Raw genomic sequence first — 22,390 nt, forward strand, 5'->3', positions numbered from 1 at the left:
GGACTTGTCTCAGTTAAAGATAGGAACGGGGCCACGGTTGCTGGAAAAAGTTAAAGAGAGATGGGCAGAACATTTTTAAGCATGTCTTAAAGCACTTTAAAATTGTAGGAAATGATTGGTTTGTCTAGTTCCGCGTAAAGGATATGTAGTCAAGATTTTCGTTAGTCAAACACAGCATATACTTTTCTTGACTTGTCAGGTAATATTGATAGTTAAGACAGTGGGTGCAGCTGAGATAATCAAAAGCAGAATAGCCAAGCCCCGGGTTTTTTTTTACAGTTGAAAACAGTTTTAAAGAATAAGAAGACACGTCTGCCGACCCAGATTAGAATATTAGAAGCTGCAGAGATAACAGGGGTAAAGTATGGCTCCGAAGCACCGGCGCTCCAAAAAATGGAGGAAGGTTTGCTAGATGTTTTTTCAGAAAAATTGCCTACGGATTATTTTGTGTATCCGACTGAACAACTGTATTTTCAATAATAGCCTATTTAAAAAGTATGGTTCAACCCTGCTTTCTAGAGCTAGAATGAGACGAAGGTTAAGATTGAGACACTTTGAGGATGAAGAATGACAAATTGCCTAAGAAAGTCCTTTTCGGCCAACCGTCTTGGGCAATACTAAAAGCAAGTCATGTTTAGTTGGTCTGGGAGGATGGTGTAAGGAAACATTTAAGATAAATAGAAAGTTCCTGAGAAGTTGTAAAGAGGGAAGGCTTGAATAGATGGGGATAGAGGAGGAGGATACGTAGTTATATTGACATCTGGTGGCTTGGTGCTGCGCTTACTTTTTAGTGGTAGTAGTAGTAGGAATGGTGGAATTTGTTTTAGAATGAAAGCAAAAATATTTATTTTCTGAGATTGCATTTATTTAAAATGTCAGCACATTTAAAGTACAGTATTTTTCTCCAGTGCTAATTTTAGAGTATTAAGAGCTTCTCATTGACTGATTCCGGCACTGGGTCAAATTTACCGGTAATGAAGCATGCAGTACAAAGAAAAAACAATATTTCAGTATTTTAAGATGGTGCCAAAGTGTAGCTACTATATATTTCTTAATTAGAACTTATTTAACCCTGTTTCAGGCGTAATGCGGTGGATAGTTTTTGATGGATGCATTGATCCAGAATGGATTGAATCATTTAATTCGATTCTAGATGACAACCGGATTTTAACTCTACCATCTGGAGATAGACTGACTTTTGATTCAAACTTAAAACTTATTTTTGAGACGGACGATTTAAGTCTAGCCTCGCCTGCAACGATCACCAGACTAGGTGTAGTACTGACCAGGTAAATAGTTTTTTTTATAAGAATTACTCCAGTATTTGCTTATATAGGAGACAGACAGACAGACAGATAGACAGACAGACAGACAGACAGACCTATGCTTCGTAACAGTTCTGACGTAGTACTTCAGCTTGTCATAACTTAAATAAGCGGAATTTCCCACCCCTTAAGGAAATTATTTCACATCTCTCTCGCTTACTCTATTGTTCAATTGAAATGAATGATCATTTTTATTACCTTGGTTAGCTGATTAATTGTAATCTTTTTTTCAATCTGGCTTGTTGATCACTAGGATCATGGGGATTAAAAATATAAATGAATTTAGTTTGGTGTTTTAGCACTAATATAAAAAGTAAAAAGAAGTCAATTTTGCTTGGCTGACATCAAAAAGGCTCACTAGGAGTAAGGGCTTCTGCAAAACTTTTTTAAACCCATATAGTCACGAGAATAAAAAGAGGATATAAGAAGCAAATAATTAGATATGTGTAATGTTTCAGATTTTAACTTATGGTTAAAAAAGATAGAACTTGCAAATAAATGAACCTCTGTAACATCATTAGGTTTAAATAACATGTCCATAGTTACACCAAGCATTTTCCCAAGCCATTAAATAGAAACCATAACTGCTTCAAAGCTTGTGCTCATATACCACAAAATGTATTTTTTTTTCTACAGCTCTATATGAATCTGGATCCTCTTTTTCTAATATCCTCTGTGTTTTCTTTTCCTCCTCTAAAAAACAAACAGTGGGTAAGAGTTCTGTACCACCTGCTGCAAGGAAGTGGAGATTTTTATGACATTGTATATAGGAGAATGAAATCACCAGAGAATTGGATTTAGAGATATAGGGGAACACGGTATTTTCAATAGGGGGTGTATGGGAAGATTTTTTGATAAATACAAACAAATCATGCATAATTCGGGATTTAAAGAAATTAGATCTATGTTGACACATTTCCAATTTATCTTGTTTCTGCGGTAAATTTTTGTGGTCTTGTCTGGCCTCAGTTCTTTACTTTTCTGAAAAACATTTATCCAACATTGCATTGCAAGATACGCGGAATACTTCACACAGTCATGTTTTTATGTTGTATCCGGGGCAAATTCTTGTAGCTCCTATCTGACACTTACCATTTTGCCTTAAAGCTGAAATTTTCATCCTTGTATTTTTTTTTTGCGTGAATTATATTTATTAGCTGGTGATAAACAGGAAACCGTGTGTTAGCAAATGAGCCACAAAAGACTGACCAAGATGTCCCTTAATTTTTAAGAAGCCCATGTTTGTCATATTATCTCAATATGGCATCCATATGGCCGTGATCCCTCCCACACTCCAATCGTCGATTATTCAACTTGACATGTATAATTCTAATACCCTGCTTTTGACCGTCTGAACAAGTCGTTTCCTCACCCACTCCTCAATCGCGCATAGTTAGAGGCTTGCAATCCTAGATATTTTTTTTATCTTCTGAATTTCGGATTTCTCCAATTAAAGTCTTTATTATCAAAAAAATATACATTTTTAAGAATTTTTAATTGCTAAAACCTTTTCATATTGTGACTTTTATTCTTTTTTAGAGTTTTCAGAGGTCTAACATCTTAGAATTTAGTTTGCCAAATACAGTTTGTTTTAATTAATTTCCTAAGAAATTAGCTGGTTTTTAATTGTTTAAACAGGTTGTCCCCTCTTCCATCCTCAATTGGACCTATGTCGGGGGTTACAATCCCATTTGTTTTTAATCTTCTGAATTTCAGAATTCTGAAAGTAAAGTCTTTATTATCCAACAAATTTCTATTACCTAACAAACGTAATTTCTGATCATAGATGAAAATTAAAGATGAAAATTAAATTCATTAAAAATGAAAATCTTTAAATGTAGGATTCAGTGTTTTCCTTAGATTTCTGGAGCTCTAACATCTAAAGATACACTTTTAAATGCATAGATAGATACAGATGAGATATATTTCAACCGAAAATAACAAAAATCATTCAAGAATTCAACCAAAATTTTTGCAAAGACTGTATAGCCTGCAGGGAGGGGGATAATTGAAAAAACATTCAACTATTAAACTATTTAACTCTTAAACACATAATACATACAGCATGTCATCTAGATAATTACGAAAAGATAACAAACAAAAAGAAATAATAGACAGAAGGAAAGAGAGAGAGACAATTCATTCGAATATAATAAAACATGCAACTGAAATCACTCGATGCGAGACTTCACAGACATGACGAAAAAGAAAAGTGGTACTCAAAAAGGTCAAGGGTATTCAGGTAAAGTTTAAAAAAATTTTGAGGGAAGTTTTGAACTAAATCAGAACACGTTACGTGCATGCAGATTGTCAAAAAGACGTAACTCAGGAGTGAAAAAGAGCTTCTTATTCAAACTTCTGAATAAGAAGATACTAGGTAAATATGAATTTTCATTAGGGTGGATCAAGCTGAACCTTCTAGGGTATAGCGAGGGGGAGTGTCAACTGATCGAAAGACATTCCGTGCTTACTACTACCACTACTAATACTATTGCTACCGCTGTTTCTACAACTACTAATAAAAAACGACAAGTACAGGCAATCATAGGCAGCGCAATAGTGCTGCCAAAGTAAAGAGCGATGTGGGTACAATGTATTATTTATTTGTTTTTGTTTTTGGTTTAGACCAGGGCATATCGTATTGAAGTAGTTATCGAAGAAACTTCAAAGAGGACTCGTTCGATTGGAAATTGAAAGGGAAAGTGTCCTTGACATAAAAGTGATTGAAGGGCAACTCAACCCTTCCCACGCCTACCATTTCACCAAATACATTCAACAAAAAATTTGAGATAGCCATTTTGCTCAGCGTAGTTGAAAGACTTGCCCCCTCCCCCCCGCAACCCTCAGGGCAAGGGTTGTAAATAGTGCCCTGAGAGCATTTAAGGTTTATATAGAAAGGGTGATCGTACAAAATCTGGAATGTGCTCATTTGATTGGCAATCAGATGTTCTAGTGCCCTTTTTAGGCTTCAGAGAGATCAGAGGGTGGATACCCCTATCCCCCCCACACACACATGCACATCGTATTTTCCCGAAACGCATATAATAGAAATTTTTGAGATGGGTATTTGTTGTCGTAAAAACTTCCACAAGAGCTCATTTGGTCGGTAATTGAAAGGGCAAGTGCTCTTTTTAATAGTTGAAAGTGATTAGAGGACAAATAGCCCCCTCCAACGCCTACCATTTGCTCAAACACGACCAATAAAAATTTTTGAGATATCCATTTTGTTCAATGTAGAGGAAAAGCCCGTAAAATATGTCTGTAAGGATGACCACCTCCCTACAGCCCTCAGAGAAAGGGTTGTAAGTTATGAAAAAGGGAAAGTGATTAAAGGGCAAATAGCCACCCTCCCACGCCTACTATTTCCTCAAACACTACAAATAAAAAATTTTGAGATATCCATTTTGTTCAACGTAGAGGAAAAGTCGTAAATTGTGTCTGTAAGGATGACCACGGATGACCAGCTCCCTACAGCCCTCAGAGAAAGGGTTGTAAGTTATGCCCTAAGCGTGTTTAAGGTATTTATAGAAAAAGTAATCGTATAAACTTTGTAGAGGGCTCACTGCATTGGTAGACAGAAGTTCTAGTGCCCTTTTTAAGATTTAGAGTGATTAGAGAGTAGATACCCCTCCCACACACACACACACACACACACACACCTCATATTTTCCCAAAATGCATCTCATAGAAACTTTGAAATGCCCATTTGTTGTCATAGAAACTTCTAAAACAACTCATTCAATTGGAAACTGAAAGGGCTAGTGCCCTTTTTAATAGTCAAAATTGCCAAACCCATTCAATTCAAATTTTTAGATAGCAATTTTCTTTAAAATAAATGAAAGGTCCAGAAATGTTGTCTTTGAGGATGACACCCCCCCCCCCCCACACACACACACCAGAGCCCTCAGGGCAAGACTTTTAAGTTATGCCCTGGGGGCAAATGAGGTATTTATAGAAATGGTGACCATATATACTTTGGAGGGGGCTCATTGGATTAGTAATCAGATGTTTTAGTGCCCTTCTTAAGATTCAAAGAGATAAGAGGGTGGATAACTTCCCCCCCCCCCCCCCCCCAAAAAAAAACCTCGTATTTTCTCCAAATGCATCTGATAGAAATTTTGAGATGACGATTTGTTGTCGAAGAAACTTCGAAAGCAGCTCATTTGATTAGAATTGAAAAAGCCAGTGCGCTTTAACCCCCCTCCCACGCGTAGGATTTCCCCAAATGCATCCAATAAAAATTTTGAGATAGCAATTTGTGCAACCTAATTGAAAGGTCTGAAAATTATGTCTTTTATGATGACCCTCCCCCCTACATCCCTCAGGGCAAGAATTGTAATTTGCGCCCTAAGGGCATTTAAGGTATATATAGAAAGGGCGATCATATAAACTTCGGAGGGGGCTCGCTCGATTCATAATCAGAAGTTATAATGCCCTTTTGAAGAATCAGAGTGATCGGAGGGTGGATATACCCCCCCCCCACTCCCCCATACCTCGTATTTTCCTGAAATGCATCTGGTAGAAATTTTGAGAAGGCCATTTGTTGTCGTAGAAACTTCTAAAACTGCTCATTCCATTGGAATTGAAAGGACCAGTGCCCTTTTTTATTAGTCAAGAGTGACTGGAGGGTAATTATCCCTCCCCCACTTCCATCGATTCCCATAACATATTTAATCATAATTTAGATAGTTATTTTGTTCAGTGTATTTGAAAGGTCTGGAAATTAGGTCTTCGATAACCCCAATACTGTCTCAAGACCAGAACATAACTTGCACTTTACTGAAAAAAAAAATTAATGTTAATTATCAGTTTAGTATACATATAAGGCCTACTGATATATATATATATATATATTCCTTAAAGTCTTGATAACTTTAATTTATTAAAGTTAAAAAAGCTAAAACATTTTAGAGATATTTTGTTTATTTAAATCATGCGATAAATAAACGAGTCAAACTCAGAACGACCAAAAATTAACATGAGAAGGGCTGATAACCCCCAAGCCTATTCAAGACAAGAACAAAATTTACTCTTTACTGGAAAAACATGCATTTAAATATTTTCACTTTGTTTTTACTTGTTTAAAGTTTTTTGCTAGATATATGAAGCGGGAAGTTCTCCCCCTTGTACATTAATTACAGCGCGAATATCTGATGCCCTTTTTAAGAGTAACAAGAGATTGGAGGGCAAGAAGACCTTCTCCCAAGCCCGCTTCCTGTCCAAACGCATCCAGTCGAAATTTTGAGACAGACATTTTGTTCAGCATAGTAGAATGATCCAGCAGGTATAGCTGTAGGGATATGAGGCATGTCAACCGTGCGCAATTATGCAATTGACCATTACATTTTAAAACTAAATGGTGTTTCAAAATAAATCAAAAGGCATTGGTTCAAGTGGTTAACAATAAGACACCTCAGCAATATAACGAGAAATACTGGGGTATTAAGTTGAAACTTTTGTGGATACTACTTTTCGTGTTACTAGCTACTACCTGCTATTTTGGGATAGCACTGCTCTTGCAATTTAAATAAACAAAAGCGTGTAAGCTTGACCTGGTTGTCAAAAGCATAGATAGAGTCTTTTGGGAATGATATTAAGTTTTATTTTTCAGGTCAACTTCAGAAGCTTTAAAACTAAATGAAAAAATACTGTTTTTGTCAGGATTAAAAATTGTTTAAAAAGTTTCTCCAACATACAAATAGCAACCCATTCTAAGGATTCTTATAGAAGAAAATTGAAAAAATATATACCTTTTTTTCACGAAAAATACTATGTCAATAAAAACAAACAAAAATTAATGTAAAATACAATTTCCACCTGACAAATTTTTTAAAGAAAATTGAAGAGCTCCATTAAGCCAAGAATGAGCAAAAATAAAGTCAAATAATCCTCCAAGCGTAAAACTACCACAAATCATTATCAATAAATAAACGAAACTTAAAATGAACAGAAATTACAATAAATAGCCGAGTCAAGCTCAAAACGAGCAAAAATTAACATGAGTAGTACTGATAACCCCTATGCCTTCTTAAGACCTTAACACAATTTGCCCTATACTGAAAAAAATACTTTAAAATATTTTCACCTTTCTTACTTTCTTAAATGAAAAATTATCAAAATCTTAACATTAGAATTGTCAGTATATGTCAATTTAACAGACAATCCACGGTCATTTGTTTTTTTTTTTCGAACTAGCATTCTCCACGCCCTCTTTTCCACACATGCTTCCAATTAAAATTTTGAGATAGTTATATTGTTGAAAATAGTCCGAAGATCAGTTAACAAAACTCAAGGGTTGACATGACCCCTCAGATCCCAGGTAAAGTTTTGCCGGTTTTACTCAGGGGTCATATTAAGTTCTTATGGAAGGGTTGGTCGTATAAACTTTGGAGGGACTCTCCTGATTTAAAATTGAAAGTACTAGTTACCTTTTCAAGGTTCAAAAGTGATCAGAGGACAACTAGACCCCCCCTCCACCCAAAGCCCTCTTGTCAGCAAATACAACCGATAAAATTTTGTGATAGCCATTTTATTTAAAATAGTCCAAAGATCATATAACAATGCCTCTGGGATTAACATATCTCCCTAGAGCCCTAGAACAAGGTTTGTATGTTTTGGCCTGGAAAATACGAAAAATCTCATGTTATGAAAAAGAAACCAGTTTGTCATTAATGGATAGTGGCAATTTCATTTCTTATAGACCCCGGACGCACACTCACTCACAAACCAAAATATAAGAAGTATAGGTTTTCTGTCCGTATAACACTCCTTTCTTTCTACTGAATGCAACTCTTTTTTTTTTTATTGAAAACTTTTTTTTTAGTGAAGATGACCTTGTCTGGCAGAAACTTGTGGAACAATTTTTAGAAGACCAAAAGTTTACTAGCACACTTTGCGAAACTATTCATACCGTTATCCACAATAGTAAGTACATTCCTGAACGTTACTAATATAGCGTAGTGATTGTTAATTTACTGGGTTAAATGGCTCTTTGTCATTTTTTTTCTTCTGCCATTTGTCGGTCATACGTTGTCTGTCATAATGGTATTTGCAATTTTATTTATAAATCCAACCCGCTTGCCTTCTGGGAAGATTAGATGAATTTATATTGTTAAATATTTAGTGAGCTTGTAACATGATTTGTAAAATTTATAGCATATTTCATTAGTAAAAGGGCCTATAATGCTTTTCACTGCGTCTCAGTATTTTACTTATATCCCAACCAATAATAGTTTTTACATTCTATGTTTAATCAATGCTTCCTTATTACCTGAGTTAGTAGCATCCTGTCTTACTCAAGCCAGAACAGTCAATATTTTTGTCGTGATTTAATAGTATTTCTAACTTCCTTTTACTCATCTGTTTCCAACAGAGCTTTTTAAGGCTTTTCTCACATAATAGGCTCTTAGGAAACAAGAATAATTTTTTGACGACGATTTTTCAAAGATAAAATATATTTTAAACACCAATGGACAAATACACTGAGAAGAAATAAGCGAACCTTGTAATTTCCACTTTTTAACGAAAAATACTTAGCAGTCTTCAATATATTTTCTTTAATACCATGTTTTTTCCATTCCTTTGAAAATTGCGCAATAATGCCTAGTAGAGGATAGTTTTATTCTGTATTTACCCCTAAATGCTGAAAAAAACAACAAAGCTGTCGATTTTAGCCAAAAACAAAGGCAAAAATCGACCCAGACACTCATTTTCTTGTATTCGGTTGAGATAACTTTTTTGATATAGCTCTGGTTGAGATGCATATTAATTTTAAAGAGTATATTTTGAAATTTTCTTTTATGTTTGTCTCTTTTATATGCAGTGCTGGACAAAACCTTAATATTTCGCTTTGTAGCCAAAAATACTAAGCACTCTTTCCATTATAACATTTTCTTTTTCATTTGTTCAATATTTTTGCATTTATGGCAAAAGGAGGGGAACATTAGCATTTTATGCTTATAAATTTTCAAAATCACGGATGCTAGAATATAACTTTTTGGTGGAAACTTCTTGCGAGGGGCTGATTGCAATCCTAAGTTGCTAAATATCGCTTTTTTAGGAAAAATCTGTTTGTTTACCCCCCTCACAGATTCAGAAAATTTGATAAAAATAATCATTGGTTTAACAGAAAATTAAGACTGTGCAAATATTTTTACGAGTATTTTTTCACGGTTGACTGAAGGGTCACAAAAAAAAAATCGAAATAAAGCAGACAGTCAATCAACACATTCAACTAATTGAAAAAAAGAGTCGAGGCAACAAAAATAGTAGTTACCTTCTTAAAAAAGTGATACCCCAGGGCATTTTGCTAGTAATTATCCGAATGGAAATGATCTAGAAAACACAAAAGATAACAGATTGGGAGGTGGCACATAATAACAGATAAATTTGTATATTTACAGAGTCATAAGGAATATATGGACAATGAATGGACAATTACACGGAAAGACTATTGATTGTTCATGTGACCAAACTTATATGCGGACTAGTCTCATTACTTGAACACGCATTAACCATATCGACCGACTTATAGCAATATTTTATTATTAAGATAAATACTTACGTCCTTAGTTTGGATTAGAATAAAAACTGTAAAAACAGACAGTTTGGATTAGAATAAAAACTGTAAAAACAGACGAAACGGCTCTAAGAATATAACAATAAAATCTGGCCTAAATCCTTCTGCTGCACTAGACAGTCTTCTAGGGAAGATTTTTGAGACAGTGAGATTCTGGTATCCCTAAAAACAGCTTGATTGTTTAGACTCCCTGGAATAAGTGTACGACCCTATATGATTTTTTAACCATAATGTTTTAATAGCCGTCATTTTATTGATTTTGGCCCTAGTTTTTTCCATGCTTCCACTTCAATCTTTGATTTGTTCAGAAAAATCCGCACACTTCAATGCCATTCTTTTTTCCCCTTACTGTTTAAGAACCTCCCTTTTATTGATTTTGTTTACGCTTTTTATAATTTTCCACTTCAGAATTTGTATTTATTTTTATTTTCTGGATTATGCAATACCCTTATCCTATCTTATTTCCTCCATAATATTTAAAACCTTTTACTTTTTATGGATTGATTAAACAAAACATACCGCGAGAGAAATTTTTCAAAACAACTATTACGCCATCTTAAACTTAAGACCAGAATAAATAAAATCCTGCAATAATTCAAACTCAAAACGAACATAAATTACTCTTAAACAATAAAATGGAACCCAAAACTAACAGAATTTAAATAAACGATTATATGTAGCATAAAGATAACAAAATTATGCTGATATAGCTAAACAAACAAATTAAAAACAAATAAAAATTAAATTGATCATTTGACTCATACTTCGAACGATCGAAAAGTACAACAAAAAAGAGCTTGGCTACTGCACGCCTCCCCCTATCGTAGCTGTTCTAAGATATATTGCATCATTTGTGTCGTAATTAAAATAATATATTTTTTGAACACTGTGCTTCAGTTTTTAAAAATATTTAAACGAATAAGTAATAGACCACTGTAACAATTAAAGTCACTGGAAGTTCTAATAAAAATTCATTTAATATTTGTTAAATAAAAGAGTTTAATTGTATGTTTTACTTTTAGTACAGCGCAAAAGAAGAAATAGGCTTTAGGAGCTTATGGTTAGGGGAGGAAAATAGTTGTCACATTCATTGTCGTGAATAGTCGCACTCGTAGTCACAAATAGTCACAGCTAAAATTATTCACAGTTTTAATTGGTCACAATCTTGAACAAGCACGGTTGCAGAGGGTCGTTAGTTGAAGCATTCGCAAATAGTCACAGTCGAAAATTGTCATAGTCACAGTCGAAAATTGTCATAGTCACAGTCGAAAATTGTCATAGTCCCAATTGTAGGTATCCTTGGTCAAATTCCCAGTCACAAGCTTTAGCAGTCACAAACATCCGCAGTCAGAAGTATTTATAGTCGTAAATAGTCAAAGCGACAAGTAGTTGCAGTAGAAGATACTATCAGTTATCGCTTAGTTCACAAGTAGTTACAGTCAGACTTAGTCATAGTAGCCATCATATGTAGGCACAGCCACTAGTATCTATGGTTCTCGTCGAAAGTAGTTAAAGTCGTAAGTTCTCAAACTAGTGGTTGTAGCCGTATTCACAGCAGTTGTAGTACTAGTTATACTTCAAGTTTCAAGTTAATATTCTTCGCCGCTTTTAATATATTACAGATGCGCTCTTTTGAATGCATGGATTCATAAAGTTTCTTTTTTATTTTGTTTGACTCCCTCCTCTCAATTCCCTGAAGCTTCACTTATTACACTGGGCCATTTCTGACACCCAAAATCAAATATTCCCCTCTTTACAATAAACAATAATGTATATTGACCATGGCCGCATTATATAATTTGCAAACCTTGTTTTGGGGCTTTAGGGGACATGGCAACCCCAGAGCCATGGTTAATAGACATCATCACTATTTTGAACAAACCGGCCATTCCATAATTTTGGCTAGTATTGAGAGGAAGCGTCTAAAAAGTGCATGTAGGACCATTTGCCCCCCAAGTCGTGTTCAATATGCCCTGAAATTTTCAGTTTATTGCCCTCAGCAAATCATTAGATACTGCTGATGTTCCCTCTTTAAGAATCAGTGTTTATGATTTTTTCAGCACCCTCCTGGATGTAGGTGTGGTTCTGAAAACGAAACCACACCTACATCTCCTTCAAAATGCCCAGTAGCCATAAGATATGAATGAGTATGCGAATATTTGGCCCTCTTCGATTTAAATATATGATCAGGTATAAAATTTTTGAAAGCAGTTATTTTTTATACGACCTACTCCTGTCTTTAAAAGACAGTATGCTCTAATCCTACTTTTATCATTTTAGTTATCTGCAAGCACAAGATGAAGCTGGGCCATGCTGTACCTTTCGTATTGAAGGTCATCAAGCATCTTGGTCACTCTAAATCAGAAAGACATGTACTTGAATCGTTGATTTCTGCATTACCAACTAGCCTGTACAAGGACTCTGGTTTCATTAAGGAGGTTTCTCTTTTTCAAGCTTCATTCTTCTAGTCCAATTAACCCCAAATTGAACCATTGCTCCTATCCTTAGCTGCCTCAACTTTTAGCCATATCAAACTGAACATTTAATTAATTATAATCCCAAAACAAACCAATAGTCTATCAGATGAACCGAACGAGAATCTATCTTACCCAGACAGTTTTGGGACATACTTCACTAGACCATTTAATATCTCAACCTTAAGCCTTCAATGATTAAATTTAAAGTTATATTTGATTGAACTAATAATAGTTAAGTAGCTATCCTTGTTTTGTAATTAAGTAGAATAAATTCAAAGTGCTTCAACGATAAGCACAGGAGAATCCTAGAATTCAGAGCGAACGAAAATTATTTCTTATCTTCGAATTGCTTACATTAGAAATTCATGCGATGTCATGTGATGTCATGTGATTTCATCATGCGGTGTCTTGGGATGAATACTGCTTTTGGTGAAAATTGGCTAATGCGTGGGGAGAGGGGATATGCTTTGATGGTAGTATGCTTAAGCAGGTGTGAAGTGCCCCTCACCTGGTTGAATAAATGGTGTTTTTGTATATATGTCAGGTGACTGATATTGGATAACTCCTCTGCTCAAATAAGAAATCAAGCTTAACTCGAATATAAGCTACAATGAATGAAAAATAAAACTTGAAACAAGCAAAAATACTAATGAATGGAAAAGGTAGTTAAAATGGACATAAAATGTGACGAATGAAAATGAGGTCCTTGTTAAGGCACGAGTGTCGTTCAACTTCCAGCAAGGACAAGATATACATAAAAGGAAACTATATGTATGTTTTAATGGTTTGAAAATTACATAGGACGTCAAACGTAATATACCAATAGATACCGAATATTTCAATCTCTAATAAGCCCTATTCATACATGTGCTTAGCTTAGACCAATCTGAACAGGTTTCAAAAGTGGAAGTAAATTTTCAGTAGTCAACTCAGTAATAAGACAAGTCTGTTAATCGGACTTATCAACATCTAGGAGCTTTATCAATGAAAACAAAAACAATAAAAATAACTAAAATATACAAGAAGATAAAGTAAAAAACAAAACCTTAAAAATCTTAAAGAACGATTGAAAAAACTTATATCGGGGAAACTTTTCAATGCTCTCATGTTTTTGCAGAAGCAAAAACATACGAACTATATATTTGATGAATTTTAATTTAAGAAACTCATGAAAAAATATTTTTACATCTAAAAATAACATAATGTTGACCCTGCACCAGCATAGTGCTTGGTAATATGGAACCAAGGCCTCTAATCCAGCAATTAGGGCTAGAGGCTTCCTACCTCTCCCTGTAAAAAAAAAACTTCGGCCTGATGTCCAATGCACCATTAATGGTGCTTGAAGATTGTTATCCTATACCAGACATATTAGAAGATGTCTGGAGATGGTGGCACATATCTGCTGCAGTTGATTGAGGGTAATTTTTAGGGTAGCCAATAACTCTAATTTTGGAAATTTGGGCATGCAGGATCGAAACTGTGCTGAATAGGTAACTTTTTAAACTGTAAACTCCAAGTTAGCCTACAAGAACATGGTTAAGAGCATGCTATACAAGAGCATGCTATAATAAATTGTATTTTTTTAATTTCAAAGATGAGCTGTTGGTGTTGTTATTTTACTTGTTATTTTACGCACAGATAAATGAAGCACGAGCTAGGGGCCTTAAATATAAACAATATTTCTTTGTTCAAGTATTTCTAAAGATTTTTTTTTATTTTCTCTTCAAAATTCTTCATGGCAACCCTATTTTTACTTTATCTTGGGGCTATGCAAATTATTTTGAAAATTCTGATGCATAAATGATCGTTATATTTTCTTTTTGATGGAGCGTAATCTTTTTAACTATATCTGTGACAAAGTCATTTTTGGGGCTGTCGGGGGCTTAGAAGATTATGTCTAGCTTAGAAACAACATTTCCTCAAAATATGGTGGTTTTTACCACTTCCCTTTACGCCATTTTGAGCCTCCAGGTTGCATTATATGACATAGTAAAATTTCTTAAATGCTTTAATATATAGTTGTGCTTCGCTACTGTGAAAAATAGCCGAATAGTACAAACACAATGTTTCTGTAACCATGTCACAGGCATAAATAGAAAACGCATAACTCCACGAAAAACCGAATTTCTACTGTCACAGTTTTACCAGAATGTTAAAAATAATTTGAAGAATCTCAAAATAAAGTAAAAAATAGATAAATTGATCGAAAACTTACCAAATTTGAAGTTTGATGGTAATTCTACTTCAAACTGAGTTACTGAGTTCAACTGAGATAGATGTCCGTAATCACTTGGATTGACCATGAACAATATCAATATTTTAAGGTTTTTGTAGTTTGCAATGGCTAAGCTCATGGTGAAGTGCTGAAAGTTGAACGGGAAGGGAAACAAAGAGGACAGTTGAACACTCAGCTAAAATAGTGCTCCTTTTTTGGAGTATAATTACAATCAAACTTCAAACTTGGTAAGTTTTCGTTTAATTCATCAGTTCTACTCCAAAGTGGAGCACCTTAGCTAGACGTTCGAGTTAAACCGAGAATTTAAAGTTAACCGTGAGCTAAACTATCACTAACAATCAACAATAGCCCTATTTGTAAAAGGATGCTATTGTAAAAAATTAATTTATAGCAAGATGTTTCAAAAACAAAAAATACAATGAATAAATTTCAAACACAGATAACTGTCGTCTGGTTCCTATTGGTTTGTTGCAGAGCATTGCTTTAAGGTGGGAACTTCAAGCACTGCGTCGCTTTAAGAGCATTGCTTTAAGGCTAGATCTGGTGCAATGAGCACCACAAACACTGAGATTTATAACTGCCAGAAATAAATCTTCTTAGATCAATCTAGAAATAGATGACTTGGACCCGGCAATATATGGTCTAAAGTATGTAAGAAATATTCCGTCGTCTCTATTTTTATGTTTCGTAATTCTAATACAAGTAGCTAGATGCGTCACCGGACATAAGGAAGGCCAAAATTGAACCTCTGATTTGTGGTTGCAGGGTTTCGTTGTTTTTAATAACAAATTGATTTGAAAAACAAAACTTTCAACGCCACTATGTATCAAATTACAATGTGACAAACTGACCTAAATCTGAACTCTTTCACAAGCTGATAAAATCAATAAAATTGGCAATTTTTTTGTTAATGTCTTTGTTTGAAGATTTTCAATATACGAAACTGGTAATCTAAAGATATCAAATGCACGTTTTACATCCCAAATACTAGAAAGTTTGAGAAGATTAGGCAGTCTATTAAAGACACCTCTCATGAGCTTCTTGTGATTTAATTATTTTCCCAAAAAAAGGCTTGGTAAAATTGCCGTTAAAGCGCTGCTAACAGTATTTGTGCGGTATATCCGACACCTGAGCGAAAAGCTCCATAAGAAAGGTCAAGGTCTTTAGTAGATTTACCTCCAAGGGGTGGATCACGTTTTTTCCACAAAAATCGACACGTTTTCAATGTAAACCCTTTGCTGGTACCTAGTTGAACCCCGCCATCAATCCTTGATAATATCGACTATGGAAGGAAAACAGCCTTGGTGGTAAAGACCGTGCCTGAGACGACTCAAGTCGCTTGGCGTAACGTCTTCGACAATGGATGGTGCAAGATTAGTTTTTGTGGCAGAAGCAAAATCAAATTATCATCTGGTAGAAGTATGGGACTTCGTACTAAAAGTCTTAATAGTAAGGGATATTAGACTTACGTGGTCCAGTTTGGAATGATGAAAATGCCAGTTGCCTAATCCTTTTCTGCTTTCTGAAGGCTCTTCAGAAGCGAACTAAATGGGGAATGCATAGAAGAAATCAGGCTTCCAACTCGTTGCAATTGTTTCTAAAAAAAACATTCTGGATCTGGTTTCCAAGAAACAAATTGTTCAATCTGATAATTCTAACTAGTTGCAAATAAATCAATGTCTATCAACTGAGATACTAAAGAGATAATAATTTCGAATGCTAAATTTTCATCTTTTTCATTTTCAAAGTTTCGTGATACCTCATAAGTGATATTAGCAACTCCAGGCATATATTTTCAGATAACCACCCTTTACCTTGCAAAACCAGCTGTCAAACCTTATTTAGGAGATAATCATAAAACTAAGATTTTATCCTCTCTTTTTATTTATGTAAGCTACTGTAGTTTAATTGTCCGAACAAAGCCAGGCATGCATGCCTTTGCTATCCTCAGCAAAGCTGTTTAATCTCAGATAAACAGATTTTGTTTCTGAAATATTGATGTCAAATCCCTTTTCTTCTGAGGACCATGTAACTGTAGTCGTTTTAGTGAAATATTCATCCACAAATGTCAAGCCTAGTTTTGATCCATCATCACACACAAATTTTTGTCAACTAATCTCGGCTCAATTGCTTTAGAAGAATAATTGGGAATATCCAACCTCTATTGTATTTCCGAACTTATATCAGATGTTAAAGTTAGTTTGGCCTCAATATTGCCCTGTGCGGGTTTTAGTGCTTGAGCACTCAAAGACTCCACTTTTCGGTTAAAGGTCCTAATTTCTGCGATAGTTCGGACGGGAGCCTTATTCTGCCAGTGGCAATAATGGTAGATCCCCTACCCTTGCATGGTTTTGGTCATCAAAACGATTATTCAAAATCCACCACAGATTTGGCTTTGGATGGTGTTTTGGCAACAAAAAATCCATGCGAAAAAGAAACTCCGTCACTTTAACTTCAGGGGCACATAAGGATGATGTTACCATAAGATCTGGACTCATTTTGAATATCGTCGAATGAGGTCTTTTAAACCGAGATCATAATCAGTGAGCGTATCTGAGATCATAATGTGAATTGTATCTTTTAGGCTTTTGACAACCTTTTCTTTGATATCATGGTTTCCAGCTAAATAGTCACACTTGCTGCCTCTAGAACATAAAAGGTTGAGTGAGCAATAGTCTGTTGCACTTGAAGTGCCCTAGTATCCTTGAAGTTTCAGTGTAAACCTTGGGAACAACAATTTTATTGGTATTCACGGGCCAAGTGTGACACTCAAATAAACCCTTCAGCTTCCCTATTTCCAGAGGTTCAGATATAGCTCTGTTTGTAAATTTGGCAAGCTTTTTACGGATCTTGGGATATTCCTTAGTACCAGAACGTTCCTCAAAAACCCTTATAAATAGTGTCATTTGACGTGCTTTGTTTTCATATTTTGCCTTGGTGCTTTTCGGAGAAGCCTTCCGTTTTCTGTCATTTCTATGGTCATGGATTTCTTATGGATTACGTAGAGCCAGTTTCGGAGGTTCTAAAACCTATTTGTGGGCTCCTGGTGCTGGATCTTTTGTGTGCTGGTGTTCCTAGAACTAATTTCAGGGCTCCAAGAGCCATATCAAGCCCGATTCCTTAGTACCAGAACTCGAAGCTCCGAGAGCAATTATTTGTTCTTCGATTATTATCCGCTGTTGGGACGATTGAAACAAGAACACCTAGAGTTTCGGCCAATTCTTGAATTGTAGTCGATTCTGGACTAAGAAGCTTTGGAACAAAATCACGAACCTTTTTAGTTTTTCTTTCCAGCAGGAAAATACGTATTGATTGGGAATCTAACTGAAACCCAGAAATTCTATTTGTTAACTTGAATTTTCCAGTTGATTGACAAACCCTCAATTCTGAAAGTGGTTTCACTGTTTCATGAATGTTGTTCGACATTCTGAAAATAATCTTCCCAGAAAGGCTGAATCATCCAAATAAAAAACAGACGAATACCCTTTGTCGAAGTAGGGAGAAAACTGTTTTCACGTGTCTTGTAAGAACACTTGCGGCTCTTAACAACCAATTTGGCAATAAAACCTCGCAACAATCTTCTTCAAACAAAGCTAAATTTTATCATCAAGACCAACAAGACATAAATAGTAAAATCGAAAAAGTCAACAGAGGTCATATAATAATTTTTTTTTCATTAACCGAAGAGCCGCACACCGAAAATTTCCATTTTAAAATGGTGTTTAGCGTGTTAATTAAATGGTTTTAATTAAATTAATGTGTTGTTAAAAAAATAAACGGTGTTAAATGGTGTTAATGAAACATCTTTGTTTAACTCTTTCAGATTCAGAATAAATCGAGAAGAATCATTTTTCATCAAGAGTATTTTTCATCGGGAGAAATACAAAGAAATTTCCAAGAAATTTCCTTGGTTCTGAACTCAGAACTTAAATAATAACAGCATCTTTATGCAATACAATATTATCTTATTTTCTTATAACGCGTAATTCTCTAAAAGTAAACCTTTTATTCTACGTTTTCAAAGTTTTCAAGGGTTTTTTGTAAATTCAATCTTGTAAGCTGAAGCTACAATATTGAAAATATCACTGGTGATTGACTGCCTTTTTGAGACAAACCTACTAATTTTCCCCGTTTTATAGTTATCAGCCAAATATTGTAACTGACGAGTGAAATTTACAACAAAGTCCTAAGAACTCAGGGAAGAGTATGCTAAAAAGTGCATACCAGCTATTTGTGATCCTGTATAAACTCTTTAACAGCTATTCCAAATTTCTAGAAACTATGGATTTTATGCCTTTATTGAGGGTCCTGGCCCTGCCTGAATGAGCGCGATATTGTCTTCTACGCTTCTCATGATCATAATAGTCATCCATGAAATTGTCCAGCAACACAATCATTATTTTATCATAACACATTAGAAGCAACGTATATACTTATGCTGTGCATCACAATTACTCACTAGTTAGTGTGGTCTTAATCCGAGCGAAAGCTAACATCAACTGGTATTTTTCATGGTCAACCCAAGTGATCGAGGATGTCTTTTCCAGTTTAACTTGAAAGCGTAGCAAAGGTGCTCCACTTTGGATTAGAGTGAAATTATCTCGAAAAAATGTCTAGAAAAATATGAAGTAGTAGAAACACTTGAAAATGAAGTATTTTTTTAAGTTAGAGGCTGTTAGTTTATTTTAATTTTGTCTTAGAATAAAATAAAATAGGGCAGAGAATTGATCATCTTTGGGATCCAGAATACATATAGTTTATAAATTCACTCGCTTTCCATTACAGAAGCTCTTAAAATAAAACTGCAGCGATATCCTCTATGGCTAATTTTGGGTCTACAGATGAAACTTGACCTGTTTTCACGCTTGTGAGCCAGTATACCCCAATATCTGAATATCATCATCTTCAGTTACCCTAGAAACCACCCTTAAACAAACCACAGTAGATCTGAGCCACCCCCTGAAAGATACAGGCCTCTAAATCACAGACTATAAATTGTTTTACCGACTAATATATAACAAATTTGGACCATTCCCTTAGAAATTCTCATACTATCATATTATCATATTATGCAATGTGTAGGGGGGAAATATAAAGGATGTTGGAAATATGTTGAATAGATTATGGACCCTGGGGTTGTACTTTTAATCCTTTAACCAATCACTTTAAAGTCCTTGTGCTACTGTGTTTTCGACCAGGAGCAACCTACCTAAAGTTTGCGAAAAATGTATTTAACGAGTTTAGATTTTGGACATCTACATATTAGCTACAGATATAAATAAGCCTAAATCAGCCAGCTAATAGATTTTTAAGTAGTGATTCTGGTGGATATTGGAAATGCTTTACCCTAAGAAATTCCCGGCAAGTCCAGCTCGAAGTGCCCAAATTCGTCTGACAGTATTTTTAGTGCCTCATGGATCTCAATGTTGCTAAAGTATTAATTCTGTGAAAATTAGAGTTCATTTGTAGAATATTTACGACTATACTGGGATGTGTTAGATTTATCACATATCCAAGGGACTTGCTTCAGAGCTCTAATCAAAAATATTGAAAACTATTAAACCTCTGATTTCAACAAGACATAATGCCTCCAGCATCTTTAATGCATACGCTTAGTACGTATATATTTTTACGTTCTACTCATCTTTATGTCTGTATTGCCAAATTAGCCTCGGACATATAATAAGCAGACTCATAAGATTTTCAAAATCACTTCTGGTCCCCCAATCCTTCAGATTACAGGCCGTTGCATGTCTTTGATTTCATTATGACGTTGCGCCTTTAACGTTTAATAAGTAACTATGACGGCACTAGACTTTCAAGGTCCGAAACAGCTGTGCTTATCTCCGTTCCGTGGCCCCTTTGGTAGGAAATGCAATGAGGAGCGGAGGGCCAGCCATCTTGTGCTTTCCCACATCCTTCCTTCTTACCTTTCCCTGATTTCTCCAGGTACCCATTTAGAGCTGGTTGACTCTGGCCAAGCTTACGGAGTCACGCCACTGACCCACATCCCATACTAAATAACCAGCCGTGCCAGGAATCAAACCCATGCACAGAGTTAACTACATATTTATTATTTACGAATTAACGACGCTTCTTGACTACTAAGGTCCCTGCGTCGGCCCTGCAGTGCATTCCTGCAGCTTGATTCGATCTCTGGGTCCCGTATTACCAAGCTAAGGTCAAATCCACTGCGCCATCACAGGACGTTAACTATATATAATCGTATAAAAATAGTATTTCAAAAAGAATTGCCAAAATATTGGTTTGAGTTTGGAAGTAGAATTACGAGACGAAACTTTTTTTGTTTTTTTATCACATTAATCAGTATTTAGACTCGTTATTACTTGCTCTTGCTTTTTTTTTTAGATATTTACGGAATTTGGAGAGAACCTCCCACCCGGGGTGCCCGCCAATGAACTGTTATACAATTCTGATTTAGACAGAATGACATACGCTGATGCCGATTTTTTGTTTGATGAAGATGATGGACATTTCACAACATCCCAAACATCCAGTTGTGTTGAATACATAAAGAAGTTTTTGACTCATGGAGAAAAGATTTTATTCTTACAAGGCCCGTCTAGCTCTGGGAAAAGGTATGTTCGAATTGACAAAAATACTAAAATTGAAGAAACGAAATCATTAAAAAGGGAAAATGAATTTTTTGGTTCTAAAGAATACTTTAGATGTACATGCTCCAAAATTTTTTGAATATTTTGAATTTTGCAACTCTTTACTCGAACTTGTAAAAAAATTTCCAAAAATTAAAATGTGGCGTGCATTTTCGGTCAACTACCTATAGGCATCTAACTATTTATCATACAAGCATAATCACACCACATTTAAATGCGCACCACATTTAAATTCTTAGAAACTTTTTACAGGTTTAAGTAAAAGAGTTCACAGCATTCAAATATTCCAAAAATTTTGAAGCATGTATATCAAAAGTATTGTTTTTGAACAAAACTTTTTATGTAACTCGTATAGTCTCTTAAGCAGCTTTCACATGCGTGTTTATAAAATAAAAGTGACAATGTCCGCAAATGTCCATACATCGCTATTGAGACGCATCTAAACGTTGGAGCTTCATCTTAAAAAGCTACTGCTTAGCGTTTACTTTTAGAGTCACAACTTCTTCGTCTAATTGAAAAGTCAAGTGTTTTTACTTTTATTTTAATGCTTAATTTTTCCCACGTTTGTTCGTTTCTTGTATTTGTTTGTAATTTGTCACCTACTACTATAAAACTGCAAAACTACGCATAGATGTTCTTTTCCAAAAAAAGGATTCCTGATTTTTTGTTTTTTACGTTTTATATATTTATAAGCTTTTCTTTGACCAGTTTGAACTGTTGGGCCTCATTGTCGCTTTCTTTAGTATTTTAAATAGGAGTTTTGGAACAGCACTAAGAAAAAATCTCAGCTAACTCCTTCTTGTCCAAGATTATTAAAATGTGTTAATTCTTAGTATAAAAAAAAAATCTGTAGCTATTAAATTGCCTGCCATACTCTTGGCACTCCAGTCTTCTCCTGGTTCAACTAATAACATACACTAAACATATTTTATTATTTCAATTCAAACAAGGCCCAGTATGGAAAGTTTTTTTTACAAGGAATAGTAGGGAAAATGGGGTTGTTGGAGGCTCCATGAAATTTCTGCCCACATTCAAAGTGATCACGCATATTTTATTGTTTTGTATTTAGGCAAACAAAAATATCTTCATCTCAAAGAAAAAATATTCAGTCTCACTTCATCGAAAGATTCGTATTAAAA

The 22,390-nt window shown here is 35.0% G+C and overlaps 1 protein-coding gene across 1 annotated transcript in view; it reads left to right on the top strand.

Moving 5' to 3' along the window:
- LOC136030708 (cytoplasmic dynein 2 heavy chain 1-like) overlaps positions 1-22,390 on the top strand; it is a 575,385-nt gene that overhangs the window by 265,260 nt on the left and 287,735 nt on the right. Inside the window, exons 36-39 of the mRNA XM_065709779.1 lie at positions 1,082-1,289; positions 8,149-8,249; positions 12,184-12,341; positions 20,986-21,215. Coding sequence (XP_065565851.1) covers positions 1,082-1,289; positions 8,149-8,249; positions 12,184-12,341; positions 20,986-21,215 — 697 coding nt within the window. The remainder of the gene's footprint in view (positions 1-1,081; positions 1,290-8,148; positions 8,250-12,183; positions 12,342-20,985; positions 21,216-22,390) is intronic.

This window comes from Artemia franciscana, chromosome 8 (genome assembly GCF_032884065.1).
Source record: "Artemia franciscana chromosome 8, ASM3288406v1, whole genome shotgun sequence".
Classification (NCBI taxonomy): domain Eukaryota; kingdom Metazoa; phylum Arthropoda; class Branchiopoda; order Anostraca; family Artemiidae; genus Artemia; species Artemia franciscana.